At 40.0% G+C, this 25467-nt stretch overlaps 2 protein-coding genes across 2 annotated transcripts in view; both read left to right on the top strand.

The window, feature by feature from the left end:
* LOC127227110 (lysophosphatidylcholine acyltransferase 2) overlaps positions 1-25467 on the top strand; it is a 58903-nt gene that overhangs the window by 22680 nt on the left and 10756 nt on the right. Inside the window, exons 9-11 of the mRNA XM_051191400.1 lie at positions 6244-6326; positions 8782-8907; positions 10001-10154. Coding sequence (XP_051047357.1) covers positions 6244-6326; positions 8782-8907; positions 10001-10154 — 363 coding nt within the window. The remainder of the gene's footprint in view (positions 1-6243; positions 6327-8781; positions 8908-10000; positions 10155-25467) is intronic.
* LOC127227120 (calpain small subunit 2) lies at positions 22496-23335 on the top strand. The gene has a single exon (XM_051191412.1). It carries the CDS (start codon positions 22517-22519, stop codon positions 23261-23263), a length of 747 nt encoding a protein of 248 aa, XP_051047369.1. The 5' UTR covers positions 22496-22516; the 3' UTR covers positions 23264-23335.

The following is a 25467-nucleotide window of genomic DNA, read 5'->3' as shown; positions in this document are numbered from 1 at the left end:
CCTTAAACTGCTATGTGAACTTCAAAATTCTGAGTGGAGGTTTGTGCTTAAGGAGCAGGACAATAGTATTTAAAATACCATTTTGACTTGCTGGATAAGTTAGTTGTTTAACCATATATAGGTAACTATCAAGTAATATGCAGTAGTAAATCAGACTTCAAAATGAGTTTAAACTTTTGTGAATTCTTTGAAGATTTACATGCTGTCTGCCACTTGGAAGATATCTTTTAGATTATGTACACCTATCCACTTTTAAAATCAGCTTAGCCTCTATCGGCATAGTCATAAAATATATCAGAATATTTATATGTTGTTTTGGTGGGAGCTGGGGGCAGAGTCTAATCTGTATCCTAGGAAGTTCAGGAAGCATTGAGGTAAACACAGTGAACTGGGGTCTTTCTCCATGCCTTTGAACTGTTAGACCCCAAAACTCTTCCACAGAGTATGGGCAAGTCCACAATTGTCCCTAAGTGCCCTGAGCATGGCTCTCTTTTCTTTAATAACTGCTCATGTGGTCTACATCTATTTTCTTTTTCTACAAAAGACCAACAGACCTTTATTTAAAACAGCTTTGTTGCCTCTGCAGATTTAGAAGCTGTCGCACACACATTCACACACACACATACACACACACACACACACCACACACACACAGGACACATACACACACACACATGCATCACACACACACGACACACACCACATGCCATCATTATCTTTTCCTCTAAATGGACCTTTCTTTAGCCAAAGTAAGATGTAGCTCCAGATGTGGAAGTATACACAGCTGTGCTTTCCTGTCTAGCATACGTGTCAGTGGTGAAACTCCATTACAGAGGGGTACATAAGTTCCTCATCTTGTCCTCTGACTGCTATTACCACATTTCCTTTCTGTGTCATGACTTTATTTCTTAAAAAAAAAAAAAATGTGTTCTCCATCTGGCAAAGGAAAGAATGTAGTCTTTGTTCTATAACTTCACAAATGAAGCCTGTTGAAAATAGTTGGATCAGTAGGATGTATTTGGATTGTGGTGCTGAACTGGAATTTATGGACTTTTAAGTTTGGTATTCTTGTTTTTATTGTACTTATTTTGGATTTATAGTTCTTTCACATGTGGAGCTCCTGGCTGCATTATTTGTTTTATTTTATGGTACTGAGAATTTTACCTCAGGTTTCACATGTTCTAGGCAAGGGTTCTACCATAGAATTACTAATGTTCCCCCCAGCATATTTCATTCTGTTTTAAGAAAGAATCTTGCTAAGCTGCCCAGATAGGCCTCAAACTTGCAATTCTCAGGGTCTGAGTAGCTAAGATTAAGGATGTATACCATTGTGCCTGTGCCTAATAACAATGACATTTAAAAATGTTTGTTCTCCGCTGTTTGAATATAACTCAGAATTATATCCCAGCAGCCTTTCGGGTACTAAGTATGGCCACACCCTACCACAGACACTAATAATCCAGGCCTTGCTTCCAAGGCTCAGACCTTTCCATTGTAACTTCTGGGGCAGAGCAAAGCTGCCCTCCATGGAGCTTGGTTGGTGGTCTCAGGTCATTTTGTCCCTGGAATTGCAGATGTCTGTACAGGTCAGAAGCAACCCTTTTTTTTTTTTTTTTAATTAGTGGAAATTTTTTTGTTATTTTTGTAAACATGCTACTAAAATACCTTCAACACTGAGGAAACCTAATCTAATACTTGCTATGTAAGAATATGGTATTAGTTTTATACTTTTAAAAGTGAAATTTGGGTGGATTATCACGATGATTATTGTGTATTATATAACATTTTAAAATGTCTTCAAAGAACAGTTACTGAAGGGATGCTCAAATGCAACCATGTATTATATAACAGCTGAGTACATCCACAGAAATGCATTTTATGTAAAAATTGTAGATTGCACTTGTACAAATCTAAATGGAAGAGGCTCTTTCACACACAGGCTCTCTAGACGGTATGGTAAAGCCTGTTGCTTCTCAGCTGCAAACCTGTTCAGCATCTTACTGTGTTAAAGGCGTGGGCGGTTATGACACAATGATAAATACTTATACGTCTAAAAACATGTATAAACAACTCCATTGTAACCTTATAGTATCGTCAGCCCATTGCTGAACACAGTATTACACTGCATGTGACATGTGCCTGTATGTTTGTATAATTTATTTAAATATTTAGGTATCTTGAATTACTTGTAATTTTGAATCTAAAGCAGGCCTTTTAGAAATTCCAGGTTTTACAACTTCACATAAATACACACCGTCCATATGTACACTTGTTCCAACAAAGCAACTTTGTTCTGGAACTTGACATAATTCTGCAACTTATAAGTATTAGTAGATATGAGTGTTATAAAAAACACCAGATTGTTCCAATTTTTCACTACCTGCTTGTATGTGCGAAAATTACTTCAGCTTCTCTAAATCTATGTTCTCACTGGTGAACATGGACAATAATGCCTTTTTATGGGGTTGTGAAATTTAATAAGGCTACTTATGTGGTAAACGTTCATTAAGTGTTAACTTTTACTTCCCATCTCACCCGGCGGTTCTCTTCCACTGGGAACGAAGCACCAAGTGGTGTGATAAAACCCTTCCTTTATTTTACACGTTCTCTCTGAAGATTTAGAAGAGGAATCATAGGAACTACAGTCTTGCATTGTTAGGGTTGACTTAACGGTGCTTTTGTTTTTCAAGACAAAAAGAAAAGAAAGACGATCACCATGCCATCACTTACCAGTCTTCCTCTTCTACTCAATAGTTAGTGGGAAGGTCATGTGCCCCATGTGGTTATGAAACCACGAACAAACTAGTTTTACTGGTGTTCAGTGTTGATGGGAAGCCTGATCCTTATCACTGGATAAATGTGGCCAATGCACCCAGTTTTCCCTGCATCTTGTATGCAGTTTATAGCTTGAGAAGTGGTGACACCGGAAAAAAAAAAAAAAACAAAGTCAAAAGTTGGGAAATGGGAGGCAGACATTTTTTTTAAACAGGGACAGGCTATGAGATGGAATCAAGCACACTGTAAAACTGGAAATATTGAAGCAGGGAGGTGAGTGGAGCTATAGGGCCGAGGCAGGCGATAAAACTCCCAGTGGATCAGAAACAAAGTTCCTATGGGCTACCTCTCTCTGGAGTTCACAACCGCCACTGGCTTGCTTTTTTTTTTTTTTTTTTTTTTTTTTTTAAGACAGGGTTTCTCCATGTGTAGCCCTGGCTGTCCTGGAACTAGCTCATGTAAACCAAGCTGGTCTGGAACTCACAAAGATCTGCCTGCTTCTGCCTCCTAAGTGCTGGGATTAAAGGCCACTGCCGCCTGGCTTCGCTGGCTTTTTTTTTTTTTTTTTTTTTTTTTTTTATTTTATTTTAAGCAGAAGAATTGTTTGACAATTTAAAACGTTAGTTCCTTATATTGTTGTTAGAGATTTGATGAACATTTCAACCTCCTGTTTTCTTCTTTTGAATTTCACACTATGCTAGTGTAGTTGATTTTACCAGGCTAGGATGGAGGGGCCTTTTAGTAGCTCTGATTGGCAGCTTGTTAGCTTGTTGCTCTGGATATATTAAGTGATGTGGAGACCTCTGGTGGCTTGCTTGGTTTCTCCACTCTAGGTGCTTAGCAGAGACTTCTGATTAAAAAGGACCATAGCGATTATGAAGTCAAAGTTGTTCATTTGACAGAGGACTTGAAGCCCAAAAAAGGCTAAATGCCTTTCCCTGGATCACACAGCAGGGCCACTCTCCAAAGTGCTGTTGCTTCTTGTATAGTTAATAAAATAAACATGAAGAACAAAATGGTACATAGCCTTTTATCCTGCAAGTCCTTTACATTTATCTCAAAAATGTCTCTTGTATCCCAGCTCTGCATCCTCATTCCTCCTCTTCCAAGTCCCAGGGTTTCTCCTAGGACCATTGCAGAATCTTCCAGGCTCTTCTTCCTCTTCTCCCAACCTATTCCTCTCTGGTACACAGCCACCTAAGTGGTTGCTCAAAAACTCAGACCTTAGGGTTGGAGACAAGGCTCAGGAGTTAAAGGCATTGGCTTCTTTTCCAGAGGACCTAGGTTCAATTCCCAGCACCCTACGGCAGCTTATGTACTCCTAAAACTCCAGTTTGAGAGCATCTAATGTCCTTTTCTGGCTTCAGTGGCCAACACACACATGTGGCACACAGACATATATGTAGACAAAACACCAATTCACAAAATAGAGCAAACAAAAGAACCTAGGCCTTGTCTTGTCTCACTGCTTTGCTCAAACTTTATCTGAGTCACCAGTGTCCCAAGATTCATAGCGTGCTTAACAATATTTGAATATAGGTCCACCTGAAAAAACGTGGCATTTCTTTGTACAAATCCTTTTTGTCCCTTTAAGTTCTAGCCCTGCCATTTATGCTTGGATTTGGCTGTATTACTTAGTCTTTTAAGTCACATTTTCATCATAAGTTAAAAAGCTAACATTTCATATTAAATGGTAGGGTTTTCCTCAGAGCTGAGAGAGCTACTTACAATGCCCCTTATTAAAAACAACACACACACACACACACACACACACACACACACACACACACACACACACAAAAGCAGTAAAGAGAGGTGGCTCTTGTTGGTTGATTTAGCTCACTGTATGATAAATACCTGCCATACTTCATGGAGAGCTCCCTGAGGGGGAGGGGCCTTAGTGCCAAATCTGCAGGGCTTGGAGCAGTGACCGGCACATGAGAGGTCTATGTTCAAACAATATTTGCTGAATGAATCCAAGTCATGATATCTTGAGTCATTTGATCTTTGTAAATTGTAATTCTTTATGATACAGATAAGAATTAATGAAGTGATATTTATGAAACACATAGATTAGTCCCAGGACCATAGATACATTTCAGTAAACAAGCAAACTGGCAAAATGGCTCATATCCTTTGAAAGCCATGATCAAGGATTTGGATTTTCTGTAGAAATTCTCAGCAGAATTAGCTCTTTTGGGTGGACCATCTCCTCAGCCACCATCTGCCGCAAGGGCTACATTTCCTTGGCCCCCACCTCCACTCAAGATTAATAGTTCCTACTCCTTGCTGTCATGCTCCAGGAAAAAAAAATGGTTTGGTAGGAGAAAATAAAGTCCGGCAGGCCTTGGACTGAACCTGGGCCATGTGAATTCTATAATATTGGGTAGGTGAGCTAAGCATTTAAACGCTGCCTATAATTGTACTTAGAATGAGGGGTGGTAATGATGTTTTACTCTACTAAGATGTGTGTCTTCTTTAGACAGAAAGGTCATAATAATCTTGTCTGGAATAATTGTAAGATCTGAAAAGTTATATCATTTGAATATGGAATTATTATCTCGTTAGTGTTAGAAAACCATAAATATAAAGTGTAGAGGCTGCTGAGTGGGTTAAGTGACTGCTACATGGCATGAGCACCTCATAACCCCATTGTTGGGGAGAGGGAACAGGGATAGGGGACTCCTCGGGAGTTCTTTGTATATAGTCTAGCCAGCCAGTGAGCCTGGGGCTCACTGAGAGACTCAAATAAAGTAGAAAGCAATCGAAGGAACATCCTGAAGTTGGCCTCTGGCCTTCATGCACATGCATACATATGAGCACATACACCCACATGACTTGTGCACATACACATACACAGTCCACACATACACACACAGGTATATATATTTTGTTAAAGAAGCAAGGATGGTACAAGTCAGGTGTCAATGTTAGATGGAGACTAAAGTTAAAAAGCCAAAATGACAATAACAAAAGTATGACAGACAAAAGACTAGCAAGCCAGTTCTGAAGTTTAATTTTTTTAAGTAGAAAAAAATAACAAAACATAGTTTTCAATTAAATAACTAAAATATTGTTGACATTGGAATGGATGGAATAAATAATACTATAAAAATTGTAAGGCCTTTCCCACACAAAATAGGGATGAAGAAAAAAATCCAGCTCTGCAGGTAAGTGGTTAGGCACTGGTGCACTATACATTCCAGAATTCTGGGCATCAGTCTTCTTCAGCATCACAGTGAGGCTAGCAGGTGACCATGGCCACCTTTCCAGAACAGGCGAGGCAGTTTAGCAAGGGTAGCACAGCCAGGCTCATGTCCTACGACCAAGCCCAGTCCCGTGACAGGTAACATGTGCTCTAGGAAAGTCAAGGCTGAGATATGTTGATAGTTCATTTAATGTAATGTATTTAGTGTTTAATGTCTTAGGTCTAAGGAATCCTGTGGAAAAGATGTGTTTGTCTTCCAGTTTATGCCTGTTCAAGCACCAAGTGACGAGGAAAAGAATGATCCTGTTCTTTTTGCCAGTAGAGTTCGGAATCTAATGGCAGAGTAAGTATATTTTGGAGTTTCTAACTGATAAATAATTTGAAAATTATTGCTACTTAATATAGCTTAAAGCACCTCCCCTCACCATGGCTCCCATTCATGAGTGAACTTATATGGAAGGTGCAATGGTACTAAGGGACATCGTCAGTTACATAACTGATAGCAATGTGTCTCCACTTGCAAAACCAGCTAGTGTCTTCCACAGTGCTGGCCTGTCATTACAGAGCCTTGGTGGTTTTAGGCACCCTCTCTGAGGCCAGTTTTCCATCCCCTGAGCTGTCCAAGGCTGGCTGTTTCAAAGGCATCAATGATTATACCATCAAAAAATGAAAAGGCTTCCTTGTGCAAAGATACACAGAAAAGGAAAACAGTTGTCTATAGGAAAGGATGGCTACAGCAGCATTTAAAAATGGACAACATAAGGTAAATATTTCTTGCACTTAAGGCAGTTGTAACTGGCGAGTATGTTAGATAAATACCCTGAATTGTAAGGAAGGAATGTATTATTGTATGCAACCACCCAGGCAACCTTAGGGCCTTCCTGGTGTACATCATCCCTCGGGTACTGTTTCCTTCTGTGGGAGGTTGGGGACTAATAGACACTGATCCCGCCGACCCCCACCCCCTTCAGTAAGAACTCAATAGGAACTCTGAATTTGACTATGTGCTGGTTAGTTTTATGTCAGCTTGACACAAGGTAGAATCTTTTGGGAAGAGGGATTCTCAATCAAGACAATGCTTCCATGAGATTTTCCCATAGGCAAGTCTATAGTACATTTTCTATCTTTTCTTTTTGGTGCGAAGATTTTTAAAAATTATTTCTTTTATTTTTTAGAGATTATTATAATTATATAATTTCCATCCTTCAGTTTCCTCCACCCAAGCCCTATTTCCCTTCCTTCTTCCCTCCCTTCCTTCCTTTGTTCCTTTTTTCTTTTTTATCAAATTCACTTTTTTGTTAATTGTTACATGTATGTATACATGTGTTCTTAACTACATACATACAAACACCAGTCTGAGTAATGTTACTTATGTTCATGTTTTCAGCATTGATCATTTGATGTTAGATAACCAACTGGTGTCCTTATCCCTGGGGAAGACTCTGTCTCCCCCTCTCAGCATTCCTTAGTTTGTGGTGAATTTTCCTCATTACTGCTTCATGTGGGAGGGCCCAGCTCACTGTGGGTGGTGCTACCCCTGGGCTTGTCGGTCCTGGGTTCTATAAGAAAGCAGGCTGAGCAGGCCAGGAGGAGCAAACCAGTAAGCAGCTCCCCTTCATGGCTTCTGCATTAGCTCCTGTCTCCATGTTCCTGCCCTGTTTGAGTTTCTGCCTTGACTGCCCTCAGTGATGAGCTGTTACCAGGAAGTGTAAGCAAAATAAACCCTTTCCTCCCCAATTCGCTGTTTGGTCGTGATGTTTTATCACTTAACTAAGACCACATTTAGTATCTGCTGCTTCCCCATATATACTCATACGCCTTACTTCACAACAGAATAAATTTGTTTTCAAAATAGGATAAACGTTTATTGAAACTTTTTTTTGCTATTGAATACACTTGTGTATGCTTATTTTATCTAATTTCTAAACCAGCTGCAAAAAAAAGTGTTTTTATGTTGTTTTTGCACAGTGTAAAAGCACTGTTTCTTAACTATATGCCAGTTTATGTCTAAAAACTAGGAAAGAGTTTGTATCAGCTATCTTGCCTTTCCACAGTATACCTTAAAACAATCAACTTTCTTTTCCTGCAATATGAGTGGGGTGAATAGTAGCCTTACATAAGGAATAAGAGAACAAGTCACTCTACCGCTGAGCTCCTTTTCCTCATATATGAAGTGGGAATTAAAATTATTGCCTTGCCTTTCATGTGGTTTTTATTGTAATGAGACTGGGGTGGGAAAATAAGTGATAAAACCATTTGTGCCTGCTCATCTAAGCTCTTGGGAGGCTGGGGATGGTGACATCAAGGCCAGCCTGGAGTGCACACTGAGACCCTGTATTAAAGTACAAAAGGCAGAAATGCGATGATTAGCACAGAGGATGCGCTCCCCATCACATGGTGTGAGGGCCCCTCATACATGTTATCTGGCATTGTGCTCAAAGCAACCCCGAGGGAAGGAGAGCAATAGACTCTGGTTATGAAGCAGTTTTCCCAGAGCCATATAAGATGGCAACAGGGTGGGACTCAGATCCACAGCACAGATATTATGTTGTGTGATTTATAATGCTACTATTAATAAAGTATTAATTTTTTCTAGTTAGAACACAAAATAGGAATTTTCATCTACACAGAAGCCTAAAGTATAGAAGGAGTTTCTGTGCCTGAAGCCAGGAAATAGAGCAAACAAGAGAATCTGAGGAGTCATGAACACCTCTTCAGACACATTGCCTGCTCGCCAGTTCAGGACTAGTCAACAATCATGAACGTTTCATTGGATGTCTTCTCCTTACTGCTTTTAGAGCTTTGGCAATACCAGTAACGGACCACACCTATGAAGACTGCAGGCTGATGATCTCAGCAGGACAGCTAACATTGCCTATGGAAGCTGGACTGGTAGAATTTACTAAGATTAGCCGGAAATTGAAGTAAGTATATTTCAAGATCTATGCACACACACATACACATTCATATTAGAATGTATGTGTGGAGGTCAGAAGACAACTTGCAGAAGTCAATTAATTCTCTTTCCACCTTGATTCCCACCAACCAGAGATTGAATTCAGGTCATCAGGCTTAGTGGCAAGCACCTTTACCTGATGAGTCATCTTGGTAGTGACTTCCACCTTCCTACATTTTTGTTGTTGTTGTTGTTTGAGCACCTATTTAGTTTTGCTGTTGTTAAGGCAAAAACTCCCCTCTGTGCACTTGTGATCTAATTTGAACCATTTGGTGTCACCAGTTTGGCTATTTGGTGTGACCCTCAGCAAATAATTGATTATAGTTAACTCTGTTCTTATTCTTACTAGGAATTTGATGAAGTTACTGACCTGATAGCTATTGGCATCCTCCCTAGGTGAATCCTGTAAAACCAGTTATTCTTTCAAAGTTTGACATGGAAATATATTATGATAAATTACATAGAAAATACTATTTTTGTCTTCTAGATGATGATAAAATGTTGCTTTTGTGTTAGAACTATGTCCACAATATTTTGTAGATTTGAAAAGTGATACAGCCATTAAGATTGCTTGTAGACGTGCATGTTAGATCACATATTTAATTCTTCAAAGCAAACAGATGTTATAAGCATAGCGTACTTTCCAGTATTTTATCATTCTGACTTTTAATAGTTAATATCAATTACAACATTCGGTGAACTATGAATTATCATCCTGAAAGCTTGTTGAAAGAATATTTATAATTTCTTTTATAGCAACTGAATGTGCAACAGTTGGTTTTCCAGATAATGTTAGTTTAAAATTCTTGGGTCACCTGCTGTTCCATCACACTCCTTGTATTTGCTTTTCTTTCCTTCCAGTAATTGGGTTTTTTGTCACTTGTACTGATAAACTTTTAAAAATTAAATGGTCATAACATTCAAATGTTCCCTCAAATACTTATTTTCACTTTCTTTTAAAATTTAACATAAAGTACTTTCCTTTAGATAAAGTGATAAAGTGAGTCATAAAATGTACACGTGACTTAGAACTAATAACACACTTGCCACTCTTTATTTAGATTAGACTGGGATGGCATTCGGAAGCACTTGGATGAATATGCATCTATTGCGAGTTCCTCAAAAGGAGGCAGAATTGGAATCGAAGAGTTCGCAGAATACTTAAAGTTACCCGTTTCAGATGTCTTGAGACAACTTTTTGCACTCTTTGACAGGGTATGTTCAAATTTATCTTCAACATTTTACTCAGCAAGTTCTCGCAGACCTCAGGGCAGATGCTGACAAACTTCTCAGGCCACTGTGAGAAGAACCTATGTCGTGTAATGTCATGAGTTGATTTTCCCCTTAGTGTGAATATATGTAGAACAACATTAAGCAGTGTTTGTTAATTTAAACATCAGTTCAGAAGTGGAACCTGACTATGTAGTCACACCTGCAATGTAGAATTGGAAATGTTTATGCAATGGAGAGGAATTTTAAATGTCTTTAGAGTTTATATATTGGTGACATGGGCAATACTGTTCTATTCTGTATATTTCTGGACTACCTCCAAGATGTATGAAGACCAAAAGGATTTTATTTTTAAATGAAACTGCCTGACAGAGTTCAGCTAAACCCTTCACTGTTTGTAAATATGTCAGTGCAAGCAATTAGTTAACAGACCCATCAGTAGAGTTGCTTTAGGAAAAATTTATCAAGATTTCAGATTTTCTTTAAAAAGTTATTTTAGTGTATGAAGTGTTAATAATGAACTCTTTTGCTTATAGTTCTGAGTTAGCACATGCGTGAAATCCTGTTACTTCCATTATATTTAAGACAAAATAGTCTTACAATGTGGTCTAATTTTTTTAAATGAACAAAGCATTCACTATGTGTGGACAACTTTGAGGAGTTCCTGGAGGGCAGTGGGCAGATAAATTTTATTGATGATTCAGAGTGAAAAATGTGCAAAATATGACTAGAACTAATAGTTCTTAAATTAAGTAGAAATCTCAATAGGGGGAGGCAGTTTTCATTTAGTAAAAGCGCTTGCTACGCGAGTATGAGGACCTGAGTTCAGATCCCCAGAATCCACATAAAAAGCTGGGCTTGTGGGAGAGGAGAGACGGCTCAGCAGTTAAAAGCTTTTCCTGAGGACCCCCATTCAATTCCCAGTACTGCCTGTGTCTCTGGTCCCAGGGGCATCCATCACCATCTTCTGGGTTCTGTGGGTACTGATACGTCTGCTACATTGGCATACATGCAGAAAAAACAGTCATGCACATGAAATTTAAAAAGGAAAACCTGCCTTGTCATTACCAGTGCTGGAAGGGAAGAGATAGACGGATCCCTGGTGCTCACTGGTTAGCAAGTCTTGCCAATCTGGCGAACTCTGGGTTCAGGGAGAAATCTTGTTTTCAAACACATTGTGGAGAGTGATAGATGGTCCCTGCCATGGACCTCTGGCTTCTACACCCATCTGCACATGCATGGACATGTACACATTCATGTACCAACACACATGTTGAACGGCTCACAACCACCTGTAACTCCAGCTCCAGGTGATACACCCTTCTCTGGCCTCTGAGAGGACACCTTCACTCACATGTATACATACTCCATGTGATGGCTATTCTTGGCTGTCCACTTGACAACATCTAGAATTAAGCTAAAACTCAAATGGCTGGACACACCTCTGAAAAATTTTTTTCTTAATTAAATATTTGAAGTTGGAAGACCCACTTCTAATATTGATCTTTGAGATGGAAAGATACACATTTAATGTAGTTTTTTTTTTTTTTTTTTTTTTTTTTTTTTTGTTGGTGGGGAAGATCCACCTTTAATCTGAGCCACACCTGCTGGCAGCCTGTAGAAAGGACTCAGAAGGAGGCTTGCTCTCTTTGCCTGCTTATTCTCACTCTTGCTAGCAAGTCCATTCCTTCACTGGCATTAGAGTCTTCTTCAGTATTCTGGCCATATACTGAAACCTGCCTGAACATCCAGCCTCATCTGAACTGGATTCTTGAATCTTCCATTGGTAGACAGCCCTTTTTGGATTACCTGGACCATAGTCTGTAAGCTATTCTAATAACTTCCTTTAATATATGATATAATATATACATATATTAAAAAGGTATAGTCTAAAATATACAAAAATAATCATTTCTTTGTAGCTGTCCATTTGTAGTCAAGCCTTTCCCTGCCTTTAATTCCTTTTATTATTAATAAATGCTGCTGTCCATCCCAGTCATTATGCATTTCCAAGACTCCAAATAAATGAGATCATAGAATACTAAAGTCCCAATTATGGTTTCTTTCACATAGCATAAGGCATTTGCTATTCAGCCATTGGGTTGAATGTAGCAATAATTTGTTCCCTTTATCTATTTCTCAACTGAGGAATATTTGTTTTGTGTTAAGCTGGGGCAATTTAAACACGTCCTTCTGCTTTTGGGGGGCCTCCATGGTCCACAGGCTTCCTTCCTGGCTGTACTCTGAGTTATGATTTTCCTCACCAACCCTTCTTTGGCATTTAATTCAGGTGTAGCTTGGCTTTTTGTATTCCCACAGAGTTTGTAGTTTAGTTGGAAGAGAGCTCAAAAGGTTCTCACTCCCTCTTGTTTAATGTTAGGATTCTCAGTTATCTACTACCACCAAGAAAAGATGGTTTTTGAAGAAATTGCGTGATGACAGACAGAGCAAGGTTTCCCATCCCTTGCTGTCTCTCCTCCCTCAGCATGGTCATCTTTCTAGTGATTTATTTTGTGATCTTGTAGAACCAACCAGTCTTTAAAACGACACAGGGTCACCATCCTTTCTCTGTGTGTAGTCCCTATGTAACTCTTCTGGACTTGCTGCAATATTCTAATAACATGCCCTCCTACACGAAATGGTACATTAATGTGATGGTGTGCTTAAAGCATAATGAAGATTTATGGTGAGGCAGAAAAATTATCGTACATTAACTATGCAAGTTGGTAAATTAGAGGCGCTTTCCATTTTATAACCATTGTTTCTGTTGACATTTCCATAGCAACTTTCACTGTGGCTCAAAAGCCATGCAAGCAGTTTCCAGTGAAATTCCTCTGTAGTCCACATGCTGACAGCATGGGATATGGCAGTGGCAAAATGAGGGAAGGGGATGAGGAAACGGGAAAAGATGGGAACAGGGACAAAAGGGGACAATTATGGCACATCTTTAGACATCATCAGGATCTATTCATCAACATTAAAGTAATATTTGTAAAAGTATTTCAGATGCTCTAACTGAGACCCAGGTTGGGGGGTCTGGGTCAGTCTGATGCTGGTTTCCTAGTGTCAGTCTGGGGTCCATGAGCTCCTTCTTGTTCAGGTCAGCTGCCTTTGTGGGTTTCTGCAGCCTGGTCTTGATACCTTTTGTTATCGCCCCCCCTCTCTGCAACTGGATTTCAGGAGTTTGGCTCAGTGTTTAGCTGTGGGTGTCTGTTCTGTTTCCATCTTCCATAGATGAGGGCTCTATGATGGATGTAGGTTAATTATCAATCTTATTATCGGGAAGGGCATTTAAGGTAGCCTCTTCACTGTTGCTCAGATTGTTAGTTGGGGTCAAAGGCCTGGGAAGTCTAAGGGACCTCTGATAGTGGAACCAGTATGTATCCCTGGTACACAAAAGGACTTTGGGAGCACATTCCCCTTTGAGGGATACTCCCTTAGACTAGAGACAGGAAGGAGGGCCTAGACCCTACTCCAAATGACTTGACAGATTATGATGATCCCTCCTGGAAGGCATCACCCTCCCTGTGGAGTGGGTGGGGAATGGGGGTAGGATGGGATGGAGGGTGGGGGTCTGGAGGCATGGGAGGGAAGGAGGGAAAGGGAACTGGGGTCTATATGTAAAATAAGAAAAAATAATAAATATATGAAAAAAAAAAAAGTACTTTAGTTGTCCAACTACCAGAGCTGGCAATTGTAGGATTGTTTCCACTTTTGATTGGTGACACCTGCAAACACCTGTGCTGTTTCTAGATCACATTTAAATAGGGGAAGATTGGGGAGTAAGAAAGGGACCTAAAAGCAGGGATTAAAATAACCACCAGTCAGATTGATTTACTCTAACAGAGAGAAGACAATTGGCCCTGGGCATAAGGATACTGGTGAGAACTGTTAGCCTATATTGCCAGTTAACATTCCTTTATGGATTCGTTTAGTGGGTTTTGTGTTTATGGCTCTCTCTCTCTCTCTCTCTCTCTCTCTCTCTCTCTCTCTCTCATTTCCTTTTGTGATGTGGAACATTTGGTGTTGCTAATACAAACACCAGTCTTCTTCCTAGGATCCTTAAGCGGTGTGTGTTTGATTTGACTATGCCTATTCATGGAGTCTTCCTATGGGCTTACATTTTGTTTGTCCTATCTAAACATTTAGTCTCTGGTTGGCTGTCCTGCCTCTGTTTTGTAAGACATCTCCACCTTCTTTCTTGCAGTCTTCCTTAGTACTGCAAGTGCTGAATTCTGATCTATCTTCCCCTATTTACCTGAGGACTTACTTTTGGGCAAAAATGAGACATAAAAACTCATTAGGGCATTAGTGATTTTGAAAATATATAATACAGTAAAATTTTTATGACATATTAGTAAAAGGAGTTCAAATATCAATTTATATAGTGTGATCTCAATTTTTATACTAAAAATTGAAGAAAACATGGCAGATCCCATAATTTGAGTCATATATACGATTAAAATAAACATGAGGAACCCCATGTAGCGATGGTTCTGCATAGCTTCAGGCTTATGCAGAGTGGTGGTTTGAGATGAGGACTTTTAAGTTTGTTTTCCCTAAAAAATATAGGGAGAATTATTTCCTACCCGGATGTCTTGAAAAGAGAGACAAGGAACTGAAAGCTGGCGCAGGATTCATCTGGGCTATTGCGGGTATGCAGGGAGCTAAAGACTAAATCAGAAATAGAAGCAGGTGCAGCTAGCTGTAGAAATATCAAAGCTGGGGAAGAAATTCAAAGAATACAGACAGATTTCACTCACCCATACAGCTGTAAACATTCTCTGTACTTAGCTTTTCCATATAGAACACAAGCTGGTCTTCTGCCTGATGCATATTGGAAGAGAAACTAGTGTGGAGAATTAATGATTAATGTGTTAGTCCGTCTGTCTGTCCGCCCCATCTCTCTCTCTATCTCTCTCTCTCTCGTGTGTGTGTGTGTGTGTGTGTGTGTGTGTGTGTGTGTGTGTGTGTGTGTATAATGCAGCTGTGTGTTTGTGCCTGTGAAGATTTTCTTTGTCTTGAAAAGCTGAGTTATGTAATTGTTGCCACACCTTGTGCACACACACTCACACATGCCAGGTCTGTTCCCTCAGTCTACTGAAGTGACTGAGCTTGAGAATATTTGATGGGAGAGCAAGGAGGTCCAGCAACTGCAAGTGTGTTTCTCTCGGTAGCTATGTAGTAGATTCAATGCTGAATGAGGCCTGGGTGTTTTTGTTGATCTCTTAGCATCTGTACATTTTTGTGTGGAAAACTCCCCCAACCCCTTTCCATAAACCTTTGCCCTCATTCCCTTTCTCAGGCTTCCCTAAGACTTTTTATTTCCTGCTACATTTGTGGCTAATCTACAAAAGCTGTGTAATTATTTTTATAAATCTGTCCTTAAAATGCTAGTAGTAGTATTAGAACCTCAGATATTTGACTGTAGACAGCTGAAAGGATCCAAAGGTGTTATGTCATTGTTTACTAGTTCGGAGTAAGTTCCTTTGCCAAGATCCCATCTCTTTGAGGGACAAAAACAAAGGCTCTTTTTACTTTTGGTTTTAATTTAGCTTGTTTATACTCGAGAGTATTTACCAAATTCTTCATATCAAAGGTTAATTGGAAAATTAGTTAAATATCCAGATAAGTCTGAGGCAGTGGTTTAGAACATTGACGTCTCAATATTTTTATGCTAATAATTCAAATTAAGTACTAAATTACTTGCTAGCACATGTGAAGGAACTTAAGAACAGTTAATGAGATCAAGGAATAATACTGGTTAAATCAGGGCAGTTGTTTCTATAGATACAACTATGCCTTGCCAACCGCAGCAACAGTTGCTTTAATCCTCTGGAAGCACTTCTTGTTAATATCCTCCTACACTATTTTTGTAATGTGTAATTGTGTTTTACTTGCATGTATATCCTTGTATCACATCTATGCCTGGTTTGTGCAGGGACCAGAAGAGACCATCAGATCCGCTGGAGCTAGAGTTACAGATGGCGTGAGGCACTGTATGGATGCTAAGCATTAAAACAACATCCTCTGGAAGAGCAGCCAGTGCTCTTAACCTCTTAGCCATATCTCCAGCCCTTCTCCCCTGGTTTGAAATAGTAGTTTATCAACAATCTTCACACACACACACACACACACACACACACACACACACACACACACACACACACACACACAGAATGAGAGAACTAGACTTCCTCAGGTATGGTCTGACATGAGCTCAGTATCTTACCAACCAATACTACTCTGTACACAGACTATTGACTACTAAGACTATATGGTTACTGTTTCCCGTCTTTAAAAAAAACCCTGACAAGTATCACATTTCCATTTCTGCTGTTTAGTGCTGAGCTCTCCTGGCAGCAGTACACCCTTTGTTTAAGTGTGACTCATGAAGGGTTTATATATACTTAAGCAGTCAGGCAAACCAGCCTTTCTGGCTAGTGTAAACTTTTGTAGATCTCTCATTACTGTTTCATTCTGTGGAATGAATGTATTTCTTTATTCTGAGTTCTTCCCATTTGCCTGGTTCTTGGTATAAGTCCAAGTTCAAGTCTTGAATGCCAATAATAACAAACATCCTGGCTTTCCCTTGCTGTTAGAAGCAAGGCGCTGTGGTACAGGGATTTGCTCCTGATAAAAGTCAAGGCTCAGGTACCTTCAAATGTTTGTGGAGAGATGAGGAAATTCCAATCTTTTAAAATTTCCATGTCAGTTTTGATTAAGTAATACAGTTTTTCATAGTCTGTGTGAGAAGAACTCATCTTGATTTCAAGTCCAGTTATTCATTCTTTGCTCTATGAAACTCTCTTCATAATTTACGTAACATCATTTGAAGAAAAAGGATACCTGGGTGCGATAGGTGATCTGTTCTACTTAGTTGTCCTGAAAGTTTGGCAGGCCTCTGTCTGAGCATTTCTTGGGTTGATTTGGCTGTCTCATCTCATTCATCGAAGAATTTTTCTATGATTGTTATTATATTATAGATATGTAACTAGACATAAGAATTATATGCTTTACTTTCTCAAAGCATGGGTACCTGGGAGGTTAGTAGAGGAAACAGAAGAGGGCCTGAAACAATCCAAATATCTGCACTGTAGCAAGTGAGCAATTGCTGGCCTGCCCTGAGAGTGGAGGGAAGTAACGAGTAGGCTTTGTAAGGAAAACATTGTGTTCAGCCAATTTTGTCCCCCATGCTGGACAGAGTGAGCATCCAGCATACCAGAAAAAAATTGATACTGTCTATATAGATCCTAGAAAAGCTTTTGATTTCATCCAGCATGACATTTTGATCAGCAAATGATTGCCAAATTCAGAATGTCTACTCCACATCATGTTGTAGTAACTAAAGCCATACCTGACAGAAAGACTTTACCTGAGGTAAGAGTTGGGAGTCCTCATTGTGGACTCAGCCCCTTCCTGTGACCTTGAGGTCCTCTTTAGAAGAGTGATTTACCTAGTAGGTTGTAGTCAGGAATACTTTTGAAAATGAGGTAGCATGTAAACATAGGATTAGGAGTAAGTTACATGTCTTTCACATTAGAACCAGGTTCCAGGTACAGATACACACACACACACACACACACACACACACACACACACACACACACACACACACAAATATGAAAAAGAAGTGTAGGTAACAGAAGGAAACTGAACTCAGAAATGCTGCAGCTGTCACTGTTACATGACACACGAAAATCCAGATACATGGTGGGTGGTGGTGGTACATACCTTTGATCCTACCACTCAGGAGGCAGAGGCAGGCAGATCTCTGTGAGATCAAGGCCAGCCTAGTCTACAGAGCAAGTTCCAGGACTGCCAGGGCTACACAGAAAAACCCTGTCTTGAAAAACAAAACACAAAGCACACACACACACACACACACACACACACACACACACACACACACACAAAAGCAAGCAAAAAACCCCAGATGCACACAAATATAGAACCCGAGACCTTCGGTATCAGATTAACTGCCCCTTCTCCTCATTTTGTGATAAGCAGCTAGGCCAGTGGAGGAAATCATACCTCATGGTCACAGAGCTGGCTAATTGCACCCATGGGAGCTAAACATTTTGTGTTCTTTTTGCTATAAACTGTTACTGTGAAGTTTTAAAAATGGCTTTCGTAAGGTATGTCTTAAAAGTCACATTGTTCACTTATTTCAAGAATACAAGTTTCCCCCTCAGCTTATTTCCCAAGCTATGCAACCATGACTATCAGTCAGTTTCAGCACATTTCTCTACACCTCATACGATGCATAATGTTTTCCTCACATGCTTCTTTCCTAGAATCTAGGCTGTACTAGTCTGTTTCTTGTCTTTACACGTTTGGGTTTTCTGGACATTTCACATAGCAAGAATGTCACAACATGTATTCCCTGTGCCTGTCTTCTTCAGTTAACACGGTTTTAGATTCATCCATGGAGTATGCATCAATGATTAATTCAGTTTTACTTCTCATTAGTATTTCTTTGTATCAAATATTCACACATCAGTTGGTTGCTACTCAGGTTGTTCTCACTTTGGGCTATTAGAAATAATATTCTAATAATGTTCATATATTATTATCTCTTCAGCCCACTAACTCTTTCCCCCACATTGGAGCTACATTTTCTATTAGGTGTGGCCTGGTCTATCCTTTTCCTCCAGGGTTAGCAGTGGTGGTTTCCTCCCAGATAGTAACTCAGGTTATGAATGCTGTAATAAATAACTGTAGAAGATTAAATGAGCCATTAAAGAAAAGGCTTCTCCATCTAGTAATAGCATTTTATTCTGTGATGATTTATGACAAACTGTTAGCCAAATAATGATTGGAATTTATAATATAACAAAATAACAAAACAACTCGTAAGGTACATTTTATATTATACTAGCTGCTATCGAGTTAATTTTAAACATGAAAAAAAAACTATAGAGATGGGTCAGTGGTTAACAGCACTGGCTGTTCTTCTGGAGAACTCAGGGTTGATAACCAGCACTCACAGGGTAACTCACAACTATAATTCCAGTTAGGAGATCTGATTTTCTCTCCTAGTTTCTGTGGGTACTGAATGCATGTGGTACAAAGAAATATATGCAAACAAACCACCCATACACATAAAATAAAGGTAAAAAAGTAAGAAAAAATTAAAAGGCTCATGTGATTTTTATCCTAAAGTAGCCTTGTGAATAGATTTAAGTCTGTGTGAGACACGGTGCACCTTATGAGTCTGTTAAAAGGAAGGCAGTCATTTCTGGTTCTTTTCCCCTACATAGTTAAGGACAACATTTGTCCTTTGGTGTTCATAGAAGTAATTTAATTGCACCCCTAAAAAATAAGGTCAGTTATTGGATATGGTTGAAATAGACAAGATATTGAAGACATTGTTCCAAGACCTAAAATAATAACATTGATGATGATGATGATTTTAGTTGGGTGTGGTGGCATATACCTGTAACCCAAGAATTCCAGAGCTGAAGCAGAAGCATTGAAATTTCAAGGTCTTCATGGGTTATATAGTGGTACTCAGAAGGAAGGGAGAGATTGAGATTCTCTAGCTACCATTCTCTTCTAAGTCACCAGCACATTCACTGTTCTAAAGTTGTACAGTTCTATAGTAATTTCACATCTGTTCTCCTTTTGACTTCACTTTGAGCTATGGGTGGTTCTCTAGAAACCACCCATAGTGGACCCTATTACATGGTAGTACAAGATTCTTTCCAATTCAATTCTGATTTGTTGCTTTCTCATTTTCACACTTGTAAACAGACTCTCATCACATTGCGCTATTTACTACCTCTTGAATACCCCACGTCCCTTGGTTCCCTGTGTTTCTGCTATGCCATCCTTTTGTATCATTACATTTGGAGGATGACTCCATCTGTAGTCAGCCATATGCAATATGTATTATCTCTCCTGTAGTAATGCTCCCCTTTCCTTTGTCTTGGCAGAATTCATTACGTTCTTTTGGCAACTTTGCTAGTTTGGTAATGCACTGTAAACACATTACCTGAATGATCTTCACTTAGTGCTGACTTTTCTGAGTTTTTCTTTATCTGGGATATGTTTTTGCCTTCCAGGGGAATTTTATGAAATATTAACACCAAACTGTGATCTATAAAAATTTAATTGTTTGGTGTTAATAATAGACACAATAAGAAATGGACACAAGCTTATACTTGTGGTCATTCCTTATGATCTTCTTGACTTTGAGTTCAACAGTCCTTTGTATCCTAACTGCCTAGCCCATGTCCCAATACATATAAAATTGGAGTGAACCATTGGAAAAATTATCATTTTTCAGATTTGAATTTGCACTTTTCTCTAGGTACTAAGTGATAAAATAATCGTGTGTGTGTGTGTGTGTGTGTGTGTGTGTGTGTGTGTGTGTGTGTGTGTGTGTGACTATCTGTGTATATGTAAGTATGTGAGTGTGGCTGTGTGTATATGTGACTATATGAGTATGACTGTGTGTGTGTGTGTGTGTGTGTGTGTGTGTGAGAGAGTGAGTGTAGAGGCCAGAGGTTAATGGTGATGTTTTCCTTAGTTACTCTACTTTTTGAGACAGTGTCTCTCACTGAACCTGAAATTCACTGATCTGGCCAGACTGGTTGACCAGCAGGCCCAGGGATCCTATTGTCACTGTCTCCTCAGAGATGTATTGCAGGTATGTGCTGTGGCACCTGAGTTTTTACATGACTTCCAGAGATCCAAACTGAGGTCCCTGTGTTCACCCACAGACATTTTACTAACTGAGCCGTCTCCCTAGTTCTTAAGTGATATAATAATTTCATCGTTAAGTCCTAGCCATCTTTCTCTGAATTCACCAATAGATCTTTCAAAGAGCCATGGAGGATGTAACATATCAAAGGTAGGCTTTCTCAGTATTGTCTGAGATGTACCTATCACACACTGACTTCTGAAAATGTTTCTTAGAAATACATTATCAAGGGGCTGGAGAGATGGCTCAGAGGTTAAGAGCACTGGCTGCTCTTCCAGAGGTTCTGAGTTCAATTCCCAGCAACCTCATGGTGGCTCACACCATCTATAATGTGGTCTGGTAGCATATATACAAGCAGGACACTGTGTACATAATAAATAAATAAATCTTTTAAAAAAAGAAATATATAATCAAATTTGAAGAATGGAAGAAGAAGAAGATGACAGACAAAGAAGCCAGACAAATGAATGAAAACAGTAGAAAAACCATACGTGCTAATTTTATAGAAATAGCAATTAGTGCTATGAGCAACCATATGCCATGCATCTGGATAACTTAGACAAAATGGAAAAATTCTTATAAATAATCAGGTGAAACCCAAGGTTCTTTTAATGACCCAATGAGCCAGCCTTTAAAAAAAATATTTGATTTGTAACTGTATGTATGTGCAAGCACATATGTGTTTATGTGTATATGCCGACAGTGCCCACAGAGGCCCTAAAGGGGTATCAGATCCCCAGAAGCTGGAGTTAAAGGAGATTGTCACTTATAGGAGTTCCCTGAGTTCCCTGAGTTCCCTGCAGGAACAGTGCAGAGCCATCCCTCTAGCCCCAAAGAAATTAAGTTTGGACCTAAGTCAGTAACTTGTTTACAAAGAAAGAGCCAGGGCCATATGGCTTCACTGGTGAATTCCTTCAAACATTTAAATAAGAAAATCCACACTGTGAGCTAGAGGTGCACCCTTCTCTTAGGGAGAAGAAGTTCACCTCTGACCCCACATCAGCAGCTCACAGCACCAGGGATCCAGAGATGTATACATATATAGTGTAGTCTTTATATAAGTGTAAGCCTCAAAGAGATCCCAAAAGTATTAATTATGGACCCTATAGCTGACCTCCGGACAGAACTCCTAAGGGTAGGATCTGGAGACTTTGACTGAAGAAGACCCCCTACCAAGTTGTTCTTAAAAACTGGATTCTGGAAACCTTAAAGGACAGAGAACTTCTGTATTAAATGCTAAGAGTTCTCGAATTTGACCCCTGCAGAACTATTCCTTGGTTAAGAAGTTATTGTTTTGCGTCAACTTGCCTTCTCTCCTGTGAAGAAATTTCATGTCCTTTTTGGGTGCTAATAAAAGGAAGATCACAATGCCATAGAAATTTATAGTTTTATATTTTCTATTTAAAATACTGTTCTAATGTGGAACGTCTAAAGACATGGAAAAATAACTTCATTGAGTCCCCTGAAAATATGGCTAGTGCTAGGACCCAGCGGAATTCAGCAACTTGAGTTGGAGATGAAACATCTCAGGGGTGTGGTGCAGTTCTAAGCAGGTACAGAAAAGCCAGTTTTTCCACATGTGTACTACACTGACTCTGTTGCAGGTCTCTCCCAAAGCATCTCCAGGATTTTAGCAGGCATGTTTCTGGCAAAGGCAATCCTGGAAGGGGCAGATCGGGGTCTTGGGGGGGCCCTTGGAGGACTTCTTGAAGGAGGCGGCCAGGGAAGAGGAGGTGGAGGCAACATCGGAGGGATCATTGGAGGAATTGTCAATTTTATCAGCGAGGCTGTTGCAGCTCAGTATGTCCCAGAGCCGCCTCCCCAGCAGCAGCGGCATTTCACTACCGTGGAGGCCTCAGAAAGTGAGGAAGTCAGGCGGTTTCGGCACCAGTTTGCACAGCTGGCTGGACCCGACATGGAGGTGGGTGCCCATGACCTGATGAATATTCTCAACAAAGTTCTTTCTAAGCACAAGGATTTGAAGACCGATGGCTTCAGCCTTGACACTTGCAGGAGCATTGTATCTGTCATGGACAGTGACACGACAGGGAAGTTGGGCTTTGAGGAGTTTAAATACCTGTGGAACAACATCAAGAAATGGCAGTGCGTTTTCAAGAATTGTGACAGCAACCATTCGGGCTCTCTTAGAGGCTCCCAGCTGCACAGGGCTGTGCAGGCTGCAGGCTTCCAGCTAAACGAGCAACTTTACCAAATGGTTGTCCGCCGGTATACTAGCGATGATGGCAGTATGGATTTTAACAACTTCATCAGCTGCCTGGTCCGTCTGGACGCCATGTTTCGCTCATTCAAGTCCCTGGACCGTGATGCGGATGGCCTGATTCAGGTGTCCCTCCGAGAGTGGCTGCAGCTGACCATGTATTCCTGAAGTGGAGGCAGAGAGGGTGAGACCCGCTGTGGAGGACAGGACAGTAGAAAGTCTTGCTGTGTGCACCACAACTCACATTCCAACCCAACAGCACTATTTCCTGGGGAGGGCGGGGGTCTTGTGTAATGCTGTATGTTGCTGAATAGCTACACTATACTGCTTAATTAAAACTAATTTTGGACAAAAAGTCTTCTGAGTGGTTTGTCCAGAGACAAATGTAGAGACATGTATATGTGACAAGGAGATACTGGTTGACTTGGAAAGGTTGTTACTTATTGGTGAATGGATTTTTGCATTGCTTACAATCCTGGAATAAATCAAGAACACATCAGTGGGTAGATTTTTTCCCCCCTTGAGAAGTTGAGAAGGAAAGGTTAAATTATGACTCTGTTCTATTCAAAATTTCACATCTTGTCTTTGTAGCATAAAGAAGTATACTTTCCAGAGAGCTTACTGTATTGTATAACAATGGGTTCAAAATGTGAGAGTAGGCAATTTTATCTAGGGGTACCATTTTATAAAAATAGAGAGCACCCACCTAAAAGTCTAGAGTCCTTTAGCTGTTTTCTAGTGAGACAAACAGAATCAAGGACTGGGAATGATAAAAAAGGTATTCCTGTTGTTCAAAATGTCTTTAGCTTGCCTAATGAGCCCAGATGATCACTCTTATGTTTACTTGGTACAAAATCAGGCACACCCGGGTGATGTTAGCCAGCTCCTGTCCCATCTTGCCCTACCTGAGATCAAGGAAAATTCTTTTGCTTATCTTTGGAAACAGCAGGCAGGGGGTGGGGAGGAGGGGGGGAGGGGGGAGGGGTACACGACAGGCAAAGCACGTAATTAGCAATCAGTGAAGTGGGATATGAAACATCTAGACAACAGATATTGCTGACTTTTCTTGCAGTGGTTTGAGGTCCTGGTTGCAATTTAGCATTGCAGGAATAAGTGACTGACCCCTACTCCAGATGAAGTGAGTCTCTTCAGGTTGAGCTAATGCTGAGTGAGCTGAAGGACTTAAACGCTTTAGATTATGCCTGTCTCCCAGTGGTTTTCAAGTCTGTCTGTCTCAGCCAGAGCTGCCAAGCAGGTGAGTCAGTGCTGCCTCCTTTCAAGAAAGGGAAAATAGGAATAGGAAGAACCTGCCACCATGTCTTTCTGATATATAGCTCTTAACCTGATTTTATTTTTTGGTACAAGCTGTTTGTTACAACTAAGTAAGCAAAACCCAGGACCATAAGAGGCTTGGTTGCAACTTTGTTCATCCATTCCACAGTCTTCAGTATTTTTCACTCTCTGTGATGTTTACTGCATTCTTTCCATTCTGGGCCCCTTAGGAGAGTCCTTCTGATGTAGCTGTCCTCTTAGCAGGCCTGGAGCTCATGTCAGAAAGCCTCAGTGATGTCCGGAGAGGATGGCATTTGGCCACTGTGTACACCATCACCACCATCATTTAGTATTTATGAACTACCACACACATAATTCTGAACTGAGCCAAGCATCGAGATCACATCTACTTTGTTAAAGGAATATGTAGTTTAACTTGGTCTGATAGTCTGCTTAGACCAGCTGTGGGTATGTTAGCAGTGCCAGCAACCACACATTCATATCAGCCTCACTATTGTAGAATAAATCCAGGAGAACATCAGACACGGAGTGGGAAAGTAGCCAGCAAAGGGAGAAAACTGCCAAGATGTCTGTCAGGACTCAGAATATGTTTCTGATTTGATTTCCACATTGTGGTTGTGGAAAGGACAATGCAGAGCTTATATTTTCACTCCAAATTTCATCACAAATGTCATATAAAAGTTAAGGCTGTCATCACATCCTAGAAGTGGCAATAAGTATTTCCCTCATTCCTCCAGCTAAGGAATACCCATCTCACAATTCTCTTCTAACAAGTACGTGAACAATATCCAGAAACCACCCAAGTTTCTCTTCTGTTGTCTTCTATATTCATATAAATTGTATCTAAATAACCCCAGTCACTATCACAGATACTAGAAAAAGCAAATCGTTGGCTATTATATAGAACCAACAGCTCGAACAATGACTGGTTTTCATTCAGTATTTAACTTTTAAAGTTTCATTTCAAGGTTAGAGAAAGTATTAATTTGCAAACTAAAAAAAAAAAAATGTGCCATGTCACTGGGCATGGAGTCACATGTCTGATCTTACACTTGAGACAAAGGCCTGGGGTCAGGAGT

The sequence above is a fragment of the Phodopus roborovskii genome, unplaced genomic scaffold, assembly GCF_943737965.1.
Source record: "Phodopus roborovskii unplaced genomic scaffold, PHOROB, whole genome shotgun sequence".
Lineage (NCBI taxonomy): Eukaryota > Metazoa > Chordata > Mammalia > Rodentia > Cricetidae > Phodopus > Phodopus roborovskii.
This window is presented reverse-complemented; position numbering and strand designations above follow the sequence as displayed.